General features: G+C 56.8%; 1 protein-coding gene across 1 annotated transcript; it reads right to left on the reverse strand.

Moving 5' to 3' along the window:
* Positions 1–637: 637 nt before the first annotated feature.
* Positions 638–10,901, reverse strand: TMEM40 (transmembrane protein 40). The gene is made up of 8 exons (XM_062200341.1): positions 10,873–10,901; positions 5,303–5,379; positions 4,965–4,997; positions 4,633–4,680; positions 3,214–3,285; positions 3,055–3,129; positions 2,495–2,557; positions 638–1,133 (listed from the first exon to the last, which is right to left on the reverse strand). Exons 1-8 carry the CDS (start codon positions 10,899–10,901, stop codon positions 1,114–1,116), a joined length of 417 nt encoding a protein of 138 aa, XP_062056325.1. The 3' UTR covers positions 638–1,113.
* Between the last annotated feature and the right edge of the window lie 2,049 nt (positions 10,902–12,950).

Genomic DNA, 12,950 nt, shown 5'->3' on the forward strand with positions numbered 1-12,950 from the left:
TTTCCTCTGATACAAAGTGAGGGCGACTCGCACAACCTCAAGGTCGCAGGGAGGACGAGGCCAGACAGCGTCTGTGCCTGGAGCAGTTCTGCAAGGCTACGAGCCCCTGAAGCGCCCACCTTCTCTTCTGCGAGCTGAAGGGATGTCAATCTCCCCGTCGCTTCTCATCTTCCGGCTCTGTCTCTGCTTGTCTGTGGTCTCTAGTCCGCCCGCAGCCTTGAGATGGGGGCTCTGGCTGTGGGCGTGGCCCTGCCAGGGCCCAGCAGGACCTGCGGTCCCCTCTTCGGTCTGGACCCTGTGCCTCCAGGAACATAACTCAAGTTGGCAACGGACTCTGCTTTGTGCCTTTGTCTCCTGGTGGTGCCTGCTGAGCCCCAGATCCTGTTCTTGAGCACCTCTCCAAGTCCCCGTGCAGCTGAAGGCGCGGAGCCAGAGCGAGCGGCTGTATCCACTGACGTTTTACAGGGCGGGGGCTTCGGGGAGACCCCAAGCACGCCCGTCCTTGTGCTCAGGAAACCTACAGGGACATTGAGCTGGCTGCTTTCAGCACAGGGAAGAGAATGTTTATTTGAATCTTGCTGGAGTCCAGGGCAACAGGGCTGTTGCTGGGTGGAGGGCGGGGCTGGGGGAAGATGCCCAGAGCTGTGGTTTTAGTCCCCAACCTCTCACCAGCATCAGGGCGCCCAGAGGACCCAGCCTGGACCCCAGGGCAACAGCTTGCCCACCACGCAATGGCTCCGCAGGGTCCCAGAGGCCACGCGGACAGCCTGGTCATTTCAGAGAAACCGCACGCCCTGACCGAGTGCAGCAGGGCCCCGGGGTCTCCTGCTGTCTCCTGAGAAACAGACTCTCCCTGTAGGTACAGGTGCTGGGAGGGCTCGGGTCCCGCACCCTCCCCCTGCCTTCCCTGCAGGCAGCCGCCCCGAGTGCCCACGCTGCCCATACGATACCCCGGCCTGGGCCGTGCCAACGTTCAGACCACATGGAAGCAAAAGCGCTCTCTTTATTGCTCTGGCTTGGCCTCTCCCAGGATTCCGGTCTCTCTGTCCTCACGGGCCCAGGAGAGGGGAGGCCCAGCTGCGGCCCGGCTTAGCTGCCCACCTGGCAGTGGTGTCAGTCAGTCTTCCTGAACCCTGGAAAGCAAAGATGGTGGGTCAGCATGGGGTTCTGAGAGCAGACAGGTCTCGCCCCTGCCATCACCCGGATGCCCCTCCATCCCTCAGCGTGGTCACCCCAGAAGGGATAACTAGCCGTAGCAACTAGCTTCCTTTATTAGCCACGTGGATTTAAGGAGCGCAGAGACACAGAGCCACCTGGCCTCTCTGTTTTGAGATGCTGCGGTGGGCTCAGAGCCGGTAAAGAAACGGGCTGGGACTGGCGCTGTGGCACAGCAGGTTAAAGCTCAGGTGTGCAGCACCAGAATCCCACATGGGTGCCGGTTCATCTTGGCTGCTCCACTTCTGATCCATCTCCCTGCTAATATGCCTGGGAAGGCAACGGAAGATGACCTGAGGACTTGGACCCCTGCCACTCACATGGGAGACCTGGAGGAAGCTCCTGGCTCTTGGCTCAGCCCTGGCTGTTGAGGCCATTTGGGGAGAGAACCAGAGAATGGAAGACATCGCTTTGCCTCTGTCTCTCCCTCACTCTCTGAAACTCTGACTTTTTTTTTTGGACAGGCAGAGTGGATAGTGAGAGAGAGACAGAGAGACAGAGAGAAAGGTCTTCCTTTTTGCCGTTGGTTCACCCTCCAATGGCCGCTGCGGCTGGCACATCGCGCTGATCCGAAGCCAGGAGCCAGGTGCTTATCCTGGTCTCCCATGAGGTGCAGGGCCCAAGCACTTGGGCCATCCTCCACTGCACTCCTGGGCCATAGCAGAGAGCTGGCCTGGAAGAGGGGCAACCGGGACAGAATCCGGTGCCCCGACCGGGACTAGAACCCGGTGTGCCGGCGCCGCAAGGCGGAGGATTAGCCTGTTAAGCCATGGCGCCGGCCTCTGACTTTCACATAAGTAAATAAACAGGATCCACTTTGGTCCGGCTCAGCTCCTCCAGCTGGGTGACCCTGGGCGAAGCCCTACACCTCTCTGAGCCCCAGCTCCCTCGTCAGTCAAGAGTGAGAACACTGACGTGTACCTGCCCAGTTGCTATTCGGCCAACACAACCACAGACCTGTAGTGTTCGAGGCCGGGTGAGTTTCTATGAGAGAGTGAGAAATGGCCCGACTCCCTCCACTTTCCCACCGTCTCACACTGAAACCTTTTGTGTCCGCTCCTCATTTGCATTTCACAACACCCTTGTGTCCCAGGAAGCACCACACCCACTCTGCCCACTGAGAAAGACTGAGGCTGGCCGAAGCCGCAGAGCTGGCCGGAGGCACGGAGCTGGCGGACCGGCAGAGGTCGGACCGGAACCCAGGCCCCCTGCCTCCAGGCTCGGCCCCCTTCGCCCTGCCGGGGAGAGAGCGTGAGCAGAACAGGGATTTCAAGGTTACCCATGAGCCTCAGCTTCTGGAAGAGAGGGATGAAGCCCTGCAGCACGCTGTGGATCCGGTACACTGCTCAGAAACAAGGAGAGAGGGGCGTTAGGTCCGTGCCCCCCGAGGCCGCGGGGTCAGCCCCCCCCATGCCCGCCCCGGGACGCGGCCCGGCCCACTGGGGAGGAATCACAGGCGGCAGGCTGGGCCTGGTCACGGTGCCAGAGTCACTGTTGCTAAAAACAGCAACAACAGAGCCAGGAAACTTGGCAAACGCAGCCCCTGCTACACTGAACCCATTTTCTTTATCTGGCTCGCCCTCTGTGTTTGCCACCTGAAACTGTTTTTGCTGCATTTTTTATGGCGCTGCCCACTTTTTCCATGAGGTTTTGCCAGGGGCCTTACAGTGACCTTGAAAGTGGAAGAAAACAGGAGCGAAAGGAAATTAAAAAAAAAAAAAAAAATGTTTGGGTCATGACTCTCGGGCCCTTGGCCAGCACAAGACCCTGCAGCACATGCATGTGCGTGTGCATGTGCGTGTGCGTGTGCGTGTGTGTGTGTGTGTCGGGGGCACTCACACAGCCCGAAGTAGATGCCCACGGTCTCCAGGGAGGCAAAGGTGAGCAGGCCGACCCCAAGGGACATGAACCAGTCTGGGAGGACGGGGAGGGAGACAAGGATCAGCCTGCAGGTCTTGCATCCGTGAGCCGCAGCCCCAGGCCCGCCCCTCTCCTCACCTGCGTAGTAGTGGTAACACACCAGCAGGGCCCCGATGGCGAAACAGAGGAGGACGAAATGGAAAAACTCATCTGGAAGGGCAGAGCGGGAGACGGCAATCACTGGCCACGTCCTCCCGAGTCTCTGCGGGGCAGTAGCTTTATCCAGGGGCACCAAGGCCGTGGTTCCCGGGGCGTGTCCCAAAGCAGCTGGGACACAGCCTGCTCATTGGGAATCGCTCGGTTTTAGTCCAGCGAGCCTTGATTTAGGGCCAGGAAAAGTTAAACAGCCTGGCTGGCTCATGCCCTGCACAGAGGAACAGCAGGGGCCAGCTCCAGGTCTCCCACTGGCTGGAGGTGGGGTTTTCGCAAGAGATGTTTCTAGAACAACCGCCAGCTATGCCATCAAAAACCATGGTGTCAGGGCTGGCGTTGTGGCATAGCAGGTTAAGGAACCTCTTGTGATGCCACCATCCCACATGGGTGCCACTTTAATTCCTGGCTACAGCATTTGCAATACAGCTGCCTGCCAATGCTCCTGGGAAAGCAGTGGAGGATGGCCCAAGTGCTTGGGTCCCTGCACCCACATGGGACACCTGGAGGAAGCTCCCGGCTCCTGGCTTCAGTTTGGCCTAGCCCAAGCTGTTGTTTGGGGAGTGAACCAGCAGATGGAAAACCTCTCTCTCTGTCTCTCCCTCTCTCTGTAACTTTGTAACTTTCAAATGAATAAATAAATCTTTAAAAAACAACAACAACAAAACACCACCATGGTCTCGGGACAGGCGAGTGGCACACGGTGGTCACGTCGCTGCCTCCGCCCTCCGCATGCCTGGCTTGAGCTTCAGTGACGCTGCTGCTGCAGCTTCCTGTTAATACGTGCCCGGGAGGCACAGGTGGTGGCTCAAGTCCTTGGGTCCCGGCCACCTATGTGGGATACCTGCATTGAATTTCTGGCTCCCGGCTTTAGCTTGGCCCAGCCCTGACTTGTGGGCAATTGGGGATTGAACCAATAGAAAGATCGCTCCCCTCACCTTTCAAATACAATAAAACCAAACAAGTAAACAAAATACCCATGTCTCCTCTCTTGCCCTTGTCTTCCTCCCTGAGGGTCCCACGGAGTCCAGGCCTGAAGCCCAGGAGCGCCGTGGGCCCAGCTCCTCATCCTGGCCACAGGCCTGGAAGGCGTTTGTGGTCCTGGTGACTCCGCACGGAGCAGAAAGCGCCAGCCCAGGCCATGCGACTCCCTGGCTGCAAGGCCACGCCCAACCTTGAGCCTCAGTTTCCACATCTGTGAAGTGGGAATCCTTGCGCCCTCTTCTCGGGCTGATTCTGGGCCGAGGTTTTTGTAAGCCGTAGGGCACACAGCCGAGGTGGCTATGACTGCCACTGCCCTGGGCCCCCGAGACCCGAACCCCGCAGGCCGCGATGCAGCGTCCTTACCGTCCTTCTTGATGTTCAGTCTCCGCAGGCGTGACGCCTCCACCTCTCCTGGAACAAGAGCGACACGGATGGGTAACACGACGCGGCCTTCTCTCTCCTCTGCCTCACCAGGGACTGTCTCCTGCGCCCACTGCAGGAGCGGAGGTGGGGGTGGCTGACTGTGGGACCCCTAGAGCCTGCCTTCCCAGCCCCTGCCCCCGGGGAACGAGGTCCTTGTCCTGCGGCCCAGGGCCCTCCAGCTATGGCCGCCGGCCTCCCAGGCTGTGGGCGGCCCGGCCCACTGCCCCAGCACCCAGGCCACACTTGCCCTCTCCTTGAGCGTCCGTATTTACCACTTGCTGGGTCAGAGCCTCTCCTCCGAAGTCCTGGAAACGAGAAACAGCGTCAGGGCCAGGCCAGCCGGGGCTCCCTACCAGGTGCCTCTACCCTTGGAGCCACAGGAGAACACAGGAACTGCCCTAACTCTCCTGTCCACCATGGGATCTTTCCATTCAGCCATCCGTGGCCCTGCCTCGTGCCTGGAGTCCCTTCCTAATCCCTTCCCTGCCGCTTGCTGAGCCCACGCCCCAAGTGGACTGCAGCTCCCATATCTCCCAGCCTTGGGAAGTTGATGCCCAGATCTGGCCCAGCCCCGGCACCCCTGACCCCTCTCCCCTAACCGGACACTCACCTAGTTCCTGCAAGGGCACCACATCTCCAGGGCCATCTGCACAGAAGGAAAACCAGTGATCACATGTCCACCACCCTCTGGGAGGGGGAAGTTAGGCTGCGGGGAGGGCGGAGCCTGCTCAGAGACTTCCTTTGATCTGGAGCTGTGGCCTGGAGGGTTCCTGCTCCATCCGATGGGGCGGCCACCTCCAGCCAGTGACAGGTGCTGTGGGATCCCCTGCGGGGTCTGACAAGGCTTTCAGTTTCCCACAAGAAGTCAGGTGTTAACATAAACTTGCTGGTTTATAAAAGGATTGCCCACAATGCTCCTACCCAGAGGTAGGCACTGGTCATACTCTGGTGTGTAATGCATAGGACCTTTTTCTCTGTGTGGGTACATAAGTGCTTGCCACTCTTTCTTGGCTCATTATCAGGTGTTAGGAGACTAAGTCAATTTTGGAATTGGTGGTTTAAGAAAGTCAAGCAAGGACAGACATGGGGGTGTGATGGCTGAAGCCACGGCTTGGGACATCTGTGCCCCATATCTGAGAGCCTGGTTAGGTCCCGACTACTCTGCTTCTGATTCAGCTCCCTGCTAATGCACCTAGAGGCAGCTGGTGACGGCCCAAGTACTTGGACCCCTGCCACCTACATGGGAGACCCACATAGAGTTTCTTGGCTCCTGGCTTTATCTAGACCAGCCCTGGCTGCTGCAGCCATTTGGGGAATGAACCAGCAGATGGATGACCTCTCTCTGTCTCTGTCTCTGTCTCTTCTTTCTTTCTGATACTCTGCCTTTCAAATAATACATAAATCTTTTTTTTAAAGTTAATCAGCCTTTCTTTTAGGAGAAAAAGATTTGTTTATTTGAAAGGCAGAGTTATACAGAAAGAGAGACAGAGAAAGAGAGATCTTCCATCTGCTGGTTCACTCCCCAAATGGCTACAACAGCCTGGGCTGAGCCAGGCTGAAGCCAGGAGCCAGAAGCCAGGAGCTTCTTCCGGGTCTCACACCTGGATGTAGGGGCCCAAGCACTTGGGCCATCCTCTGCTGCTTTCCCAGGTGCATTAGCAGGGAGCTGGTTAGGTAGCAGAGTAGCTGGGACTTGAACAGATGCCCATAAGGGATGCTGGTGTAGCAGGTGACAGCTTAACCCGCTGTGCCCCAGGACAGCTTTTTTTTTTTTTTTTTTGGCAGGCAGAGTGGACAGTGAGAGAGAGAGACAGAGAGAAAGGTCTTCCTTTGCTGTTGGTTCACCCTCCAATGGCCACCGCGGCTGGCGCACTGCGCTGATCTGAAGCCAGGAGCCAGGTGCTTCTCCTGGTCTCCCATGAGGTGCAGGGCCCAAGCACTTGGGCCATCCTCCACTGCACTCCCGGGCCACAGCAGAGAGCTGGCCTGGAAGAGGGGCAACCGGGACAGAATCCGGTGCCCCGACCGGGACTAGAACCCGGTGTGCTGGCGCCGCTAGGCAGAGGATTAGCCTGTTGAGCCACGGCGCCAGCCCAGAACAGCCTTTCTTATCTGATAGTGTGCACTTTTCAGGTTCTTTGGCAAACTGCTTCTTTCTGACAAATCTGCCCGATTCTTCGCACTGCTACCAAACAAAGTGCCATGTCACTTCTCCGTCTCCACTGGAGCGACCGGGTGCTCAGAAACAATCACCACACCACTGAGGCTGTCGGGACTCCGTTCTGAACTTCTCCTCGCCTGCCTTTCCATCCAGCACCCTGAGACAGGGGTACTGATCTGGTCCATTTCTGCCGGCTGGGAAGCCAAGGCCCAGCAAGGCCAGATGACTCCAGGTCATCCCACCCGGCAAGGTCACAGCTCAAAGGGCAGCACAGGAGCCCCTGGGCGCCTTCTCCTCGTGGTAGAACACACGCCTCGTGCCACCTGCCACATCGTCTGTGTGCCTGGGACAACTTCCTGTCCCCAGAGTCCCCAGCCCCCGCTCTCACATGCTTAGTGGACCACTCCCCTGCACAGAGCTGAGGCTCAGCTCCGGGAGCAACAGCCCCCTCCGCACCCAGCACCTGCTGCACAGGCGCTCCCAGTGAGCGTGCCTCGTCCCCTTCCCCCGCCACAGAGCCACCCAGGGCCATTGCCACCTCCGGGGGGCCTGAAGCCTTAAGGACAACACAGTCCTGACACCGGGGTCCGCAGGAGGCCAGGCTGGCCACCAGGTGCTTCCTTTTCTTCTGTCCAACTCCCCCCAGCCTCTCTAGTGGAGACAACGTTCAGGTTACTAAAATGCGCAGGGGCCTGAGAGGACCTGGGCGCTGTCCAAGGCCAACGATCATTGCCATTTGCCAACGCTGTATCCAGTAAGCACATCTCATTTGGTGCTCAGGGAAATCCCATGAAGGGGGTGTAAGTCCCTCTCCCAGCCCCAGTGGGAGACTCAGCCAGGTCCCGCACCGAAAGCCTTCAGGCTTGGGGCTTTTCATCCCCAGAAGTGGAGGGCAAGGCCGCACTCCAGCTTTCTGGGCAGCAGTCAGCAACGCCCTCAGGTATGTCAAGGTCGATGCGAGGCGTTCATGCAGGCTTTTCCCCCACATTGTTCTTTTCTTCCCTTGAAATTTGTTGTTTATTTTTTCTTGGCAAAAATGATTTCCTTCTGGTGGTAAAAAAAAGAAAACAGGCTGGGGGCCGGCGTTGTGGTGTAGTGGGTAAAGCCTCTGCCTGCAATGTCAGCATGCCGTACGGGCACCGGTTTGAGACCCGGCTGCTCCACTTCTGATCCAGCTCTCTGCTAACGCACCTGGTGAAAGCAGTGGAGGATGACCCAAGAGCTTGGGCCCTTGCACCCGCATGGGAGAGCCGGAAGACGCTCCTGGGTCCTGGCTTTGGCCTCAGCCCAGCTGTGGCTGTTGTGGCCATCTGGGGGAATGAACCAGAGGAAGGAGGATCTCTCCTCCTCTCTCTCTCTGCATCTCGGCCTTTCAAATAAGTAAAAGAATAAATCTAAAAAATACAAAGTGAAACAGGCTCACTGTAAATTCTTTATCTGATAGGACAGTTCGGCAAAGAGAAAATAAAAGTCGCTCCTACTGCACGATCCGTCCACTTCCTGATACTTTTCTTCCTGCTCTCCCTGGTCCCCTTCTGTGTGTGAATGGTGGTAAAGTACGGAGGTCAAATTAGTGCAATGATCCTTTGCCCTTATACTTCAGCGGTAGACAAAGGATGGCTCTGACCCGACAGAGTGTAGACTGTTCACCGCGTGCACTCTGCTTGGACGTTAGCCAATCCTCTTTTTGCCCTACGGTAAGCAGTGCCTCGAGGGACATCTTCCTCGAGACAAGCTCGGATGCACACTGAGGAAGGCCCCAGCAAAGGGAAAGCGTGAGGCCTCTCACCTACAGGATGGGCTGACGATTTCCAGCTACCCTGGGGGGCTGGTCCTCCTCACCGCCCTCTGCCGGGCTGTGGCACCTTGGCCCGCAGCCAGCTGTTCGTTCCAGTGAGCGTGGCTTGGAGGAAGCAGCTCTGTGCTGGGGGTGGGGGTGGGAGGAGCAGCCCCACCGCGCACTTTCTGGGTGACCTCAGACGGATGGCTTGATATTTCTATTGCTTTTGTAGGTAGTTAACACCTAGGCTGCTGCCTTGTCCGCTTCACAGAGGCTTTCCCAGAGAGCAGACAAGTCCCCACGGCACGTCAGGTATGGAGATGGCCGTGCCCACCCTCGCACCAAGGCAGGAGCCCCACCAAGGCACGCTCGCTCTGGGCGTGGCCTCCCCCCTACAACTGCCCGCACTGCTCTTCCCATTTCTCTCCCTCATCCTGAAGCTCAAGCTGACGTCACGCTCCTCGGAGAAAACCTTTCCAACCGCCCAGCTCACATGGCCCTTGCCCTCCCCGCTCTGGGGTTTGTATAGCAGCCACTCAGGACTCAGCGCATACAAGGGCCGGGGTCCCACGGTGCTCCCCTCTCCGAGCACCTGAGCCCCTGGTGCTCACAGTCGGTGTCCTGCGCCTCTCAAGGGTGCCTTGCCTGGAGCCAGAGCTTAACCAAGACTGGAAGAACAGCTGGGTCTCCACTCTCGGGCCAGTCAATCTTCCACAAACTCAGGCCCAGGAGTTGGCGGCTCCCAGGGCAGGGGACTCCCTTGTCCTCCGAATGACACGACAGCCCCAGCAGAGCTGAGTGTCCCTCGATGTGCATGGGAATCTCCTGGTCAGTCAAGGACAAACAGAAAATTCCAGGACACTGGGGGTGGGCGGGTAGCTCAGTAGTTAAGATACCTGTGTCCTACGCCGGAGTACCTGGGTTCGATGCCCAGTCCCAGCTGCTGACCCCATCCCCCTGCCAATGCAAACCAGGGCTCAAGTAACTGGGTTCCTGTCGCCCACGGAGCAGAACTGGATCACGTTCCCCGCTTTGGGCTTCTGCTCTGGCCCAGCCAGCTGTTGCAGGCATCTGGGAAGTGAACCAGAAGACAAGAGCTTTCTCTGCCTCTCAACTAAATAAAAAAATGTTTAGATACTAGGAAGCCAATTGAACTGCACTTATAACTCAGCACATACAGGAGCTCGACTACCTACAGAGAGAGGAAGAAGCATCAGGGAGTACGGCCACCCTTGGTATCTGCACGGTTCTAAGCCCCCACAGATTCCAAGACCTGTGGATACACAAATCCCTTAGTATACTGGCCGGCGCCGCGGCTCACTAGGCTAATCCTCCGCCTTGCGGCGCCGGCACACCGGGTTCTAGTCCCGGTCGGGGCACTGATCCTGTCCCGGTTGCCCCTCTTCCAGGCCAGCTCTCTGCTGTGGCCAGGGAGTGCAGTGGAGGATGGCCCAGGTCCTTGGGCCCTGCACCCCACGGGAGACCAGGAGAAGCACCTGGCTCCTGCCTTCGGATCAGCCCGGTGCGCTGGCCGCAGCGCGCCTACCGCAGCGGCCATTGGAGGGTGAACCAACAGCAAAAGGAAGACCTTTCTCTCTGTCTCTCTCTCACTGTCCACTCTGCCTGTCCAAAAAAAAAAAAAAAAAATCCCTTAGTATAACATGGTGCAATGTTTGCATATAATCCGTGATATGACGCCGTGTCTCTGCATGGCTTGCAATACCTAACAGTGCAGACGCCTCGGGCAGAGTTGTTAGGGAACAAGAAGGAAAAGTAGCCTGCACACATCCTGTCACCTGCTGTGCTCCGGGCTGCACTGTCCACCTGCAGCTGGAGGAATCACAGAGGCAGGACCGGGCGGGGGGGTCTGGCGGGGGCACTGCACCTCACAACTCCACCAACGCCGCGTCTCTCAGGAGCCAAGGCTGCGTCACAGCTACCTTCTTTTATCAGCGCAAACACAAAAAAGACTTTTTCATTGCCGCAAAGAAAATGCACGTTGCACAATATCAAACAGCAAAGAAAATAAAGACAGCGAGAAAGCACCCCAAACTCTATCAGCCAGAGAGGACCTCCATCAGCATATGAGTACATAGTATTTCAGCTTTCTCCCATGATGTACTTATAGTCTAAACTTTATAATACACATGTTAAAGACTGTGGGCTGTGTAAAAGGAGCATAATTTTTGCAAATGCTCTCTGATTCAATTATTTTAGAAATTAACCAGGAAAGACTCACTCTTTATTGCTGGTGTTGTCAGTACCCATCGCAAAACTAATATATGGTTGGTGCTCAATAACTATTTACTGAATAGGGGTGCGCACGGTGTTACCACTGAGTAAGCCCACGTCCCATATCAGAGTGCCTGGGTTCGAGTCCTGGCTACTCCACTTCTAATCTAACTGTCTGCTAATGCATCCCGAGAGGCAGCAGACAATGGCTCAGGTGCTTGGGGCCCTGCCAGTCACATGGGAGACCCAGATGGAGTTCCAGGCTCCTGGCTTTGACCTAGCCCAGGCCTGGCTGTTGTGGCCATTTGGGGGATGAACCAGTGGATGGAGGATTCTCTCTCTTTCTCTCTCCCTCTCTCTATCTGTTGGTCTACCCGTCGATGAAAATAAAGATTAAAGATCTTTACTGAATAAATGTGGGGAGTGGACAAGTGTGGTGCTGGCAGTTGCTCTGGGGGACGGGGTGGACGGTGGCCTGCTTCCTTCCTTCTGTCTCCCTCCATGCTCTATGTTTTCTGCCCCACGTAGATGTTTTACAGTGGAAAATGAGACTTCATTTAAAAATCACAGGACACATTAAAACAAGAGGCCACGTGGGTTGCCACACGCTGAGGTAGGGTCCTGTGTGTGAGACAGGCTGAGGGGGGCACTCAGGGCAGGGGCCTGCAGGGTGGGCGGAGTCTACATCCTGGAGAAGGGCAAGGGGTGGGTGAGGGGCAGGCCAGGACCCTCAACTCTGCCTCGGTGCTTCAAGGGCCCCGGGGCTCTGCTCCCACTGCTTCCTCTTAGTGCTCAGCTGTGCTGTGTAGACCGGGGGGGGGGGGGGGGGGGGGCTCAGCTCACACTGAGGGGGCAGCACTCCTAGAGGGTCAGCCAGAGGCAGAGGGCACGCAGTCCCTCCTGCCCCGAGTGGCCACAGAGGCCGGGAACCCGCCCCCGCGCCTGGCAGCTCTTCTTCCAGAGTGAGCCATGCCGGAGCAGGGTTCTGTTGTGTCTGGGGAGAGAGGCCGTCCCCTTTCCTGTCCTGCCGAAGTAACACTGACACTGCACCCTTGAGCCTCGTTTGCAACACGCGGACCTGAGACCAGGGCTTTGTGTGCTTGTTTGTTTGTTTGCTTTGTTTTGTTTTTGTTTTCGTTTTAAGCCCATGAGCTTTGCATCAGGTAAGACCTTAAGTTCATGTTGTAAAACAGATCAGAGTGCCGGGGCTCTGACTGGGGAGGGGCAGCCCAGAGTCTACTCCTTAGACTCCCTGGGTCCTGAATGATCTCCAGGGAAACCCAGATTAGGGAGCCCTCTCACAGCAGGTCAGTTGCTGTGCCTCAGTTTTCCTCACCTGTAAATGGGAATAATAATGGTGCCTTCCTCAACAGGTTGCCATGACAATGAACTGAGTTGCCACCTGCCAAATGCCTGCACATAGTGAGTACCCAGTAAACTCTAATCACGGCAGTGTTGCTGCTCTGAACTCAGCCCTACCTCTTGAATTAGAATAAAAAGGAAAGATTTGGCTATTTCTTGGCCATTGTTCTTGGAGAAGAATGTAGGACTTTGTCATCAAGACCCTATTGGAAGGGCCAGTGTTGTGACACATTACGGGGCGAGCGCTGTGGCGCAGCGGGTTAACACCCTGGCCTGAAGCGCCAGCATCCCATATGCACACTGGTTCGAGACCTGGCTGCTCCACTTCCAATCCAGCTCTCTGCTATGGCCTGGGAAAGCAATAGAAGATGGCCCAAGTTCTTGGGCCCCTGCACCCATGTGAGAGACTCAGAAGAAGCTCCTGGCTCCTGGCTTTAGATCAGCGCAGCTCCAGCCGTAGCAGCCAATTAGGGAGTGAATTATCAGATGGAAGACCTCTCTGTCTCTGTCTCTGTCTCTCTCTCTGCTTCTCCTCTCTCTGTGTAACCCTGACTTTCAAATAAATAAATTATTAAAAAAAAAAAAAAAAAGGTTAAGCTTCTGCCTGCAGTGTTGGCATCCCACATGGGTACAGGTTGGAGTTCCAGATGCTCCTCTTCCAATCCAGCTCTCTGCTATGACATGGGAAAGCAGTAGAAGATGGCCCAAGTCCTTGGGCCCCTG

This window comes from Lepus europaeus, chromosome 9, assembly GCF_033115175.1.
Source record: "Lepus europaeus isolate LE1 chromosome 9, mLepTim1.pri, whole genome shotgun sequence".
In the NCBI taxonomy this organism is placed as follows: domain Eukaryota; kingdom Metazoa; phylum Chordata; class Mammalia; order Lagomorpha; family Leporidae; genus Lepus; species Lepus europaeus.

Bases quoted from the DNA above. Each gene is read 5' to 3' on its own strand.
- TMEM40 (XM_062200341.1), bottom strand. From the start codon at position 10,901: ATGGGTACTGACAACACCAGCAATAAAGA. The intron at 5,380-10,872 runs GTGAGTCTTTCC...TCCCCCTCCCAG, and splicing joins GACAACACCAGCAATAAAGA to AGGGTGGTGGACATGTGATC. The intron at 3,286-4,632 runs GTAAGGACGCTG...CTGCCCTTCCAG, and splicing joins ACTGAACATCAAGAAGGACG to ATGAGTTTTTCCATTTCGTC.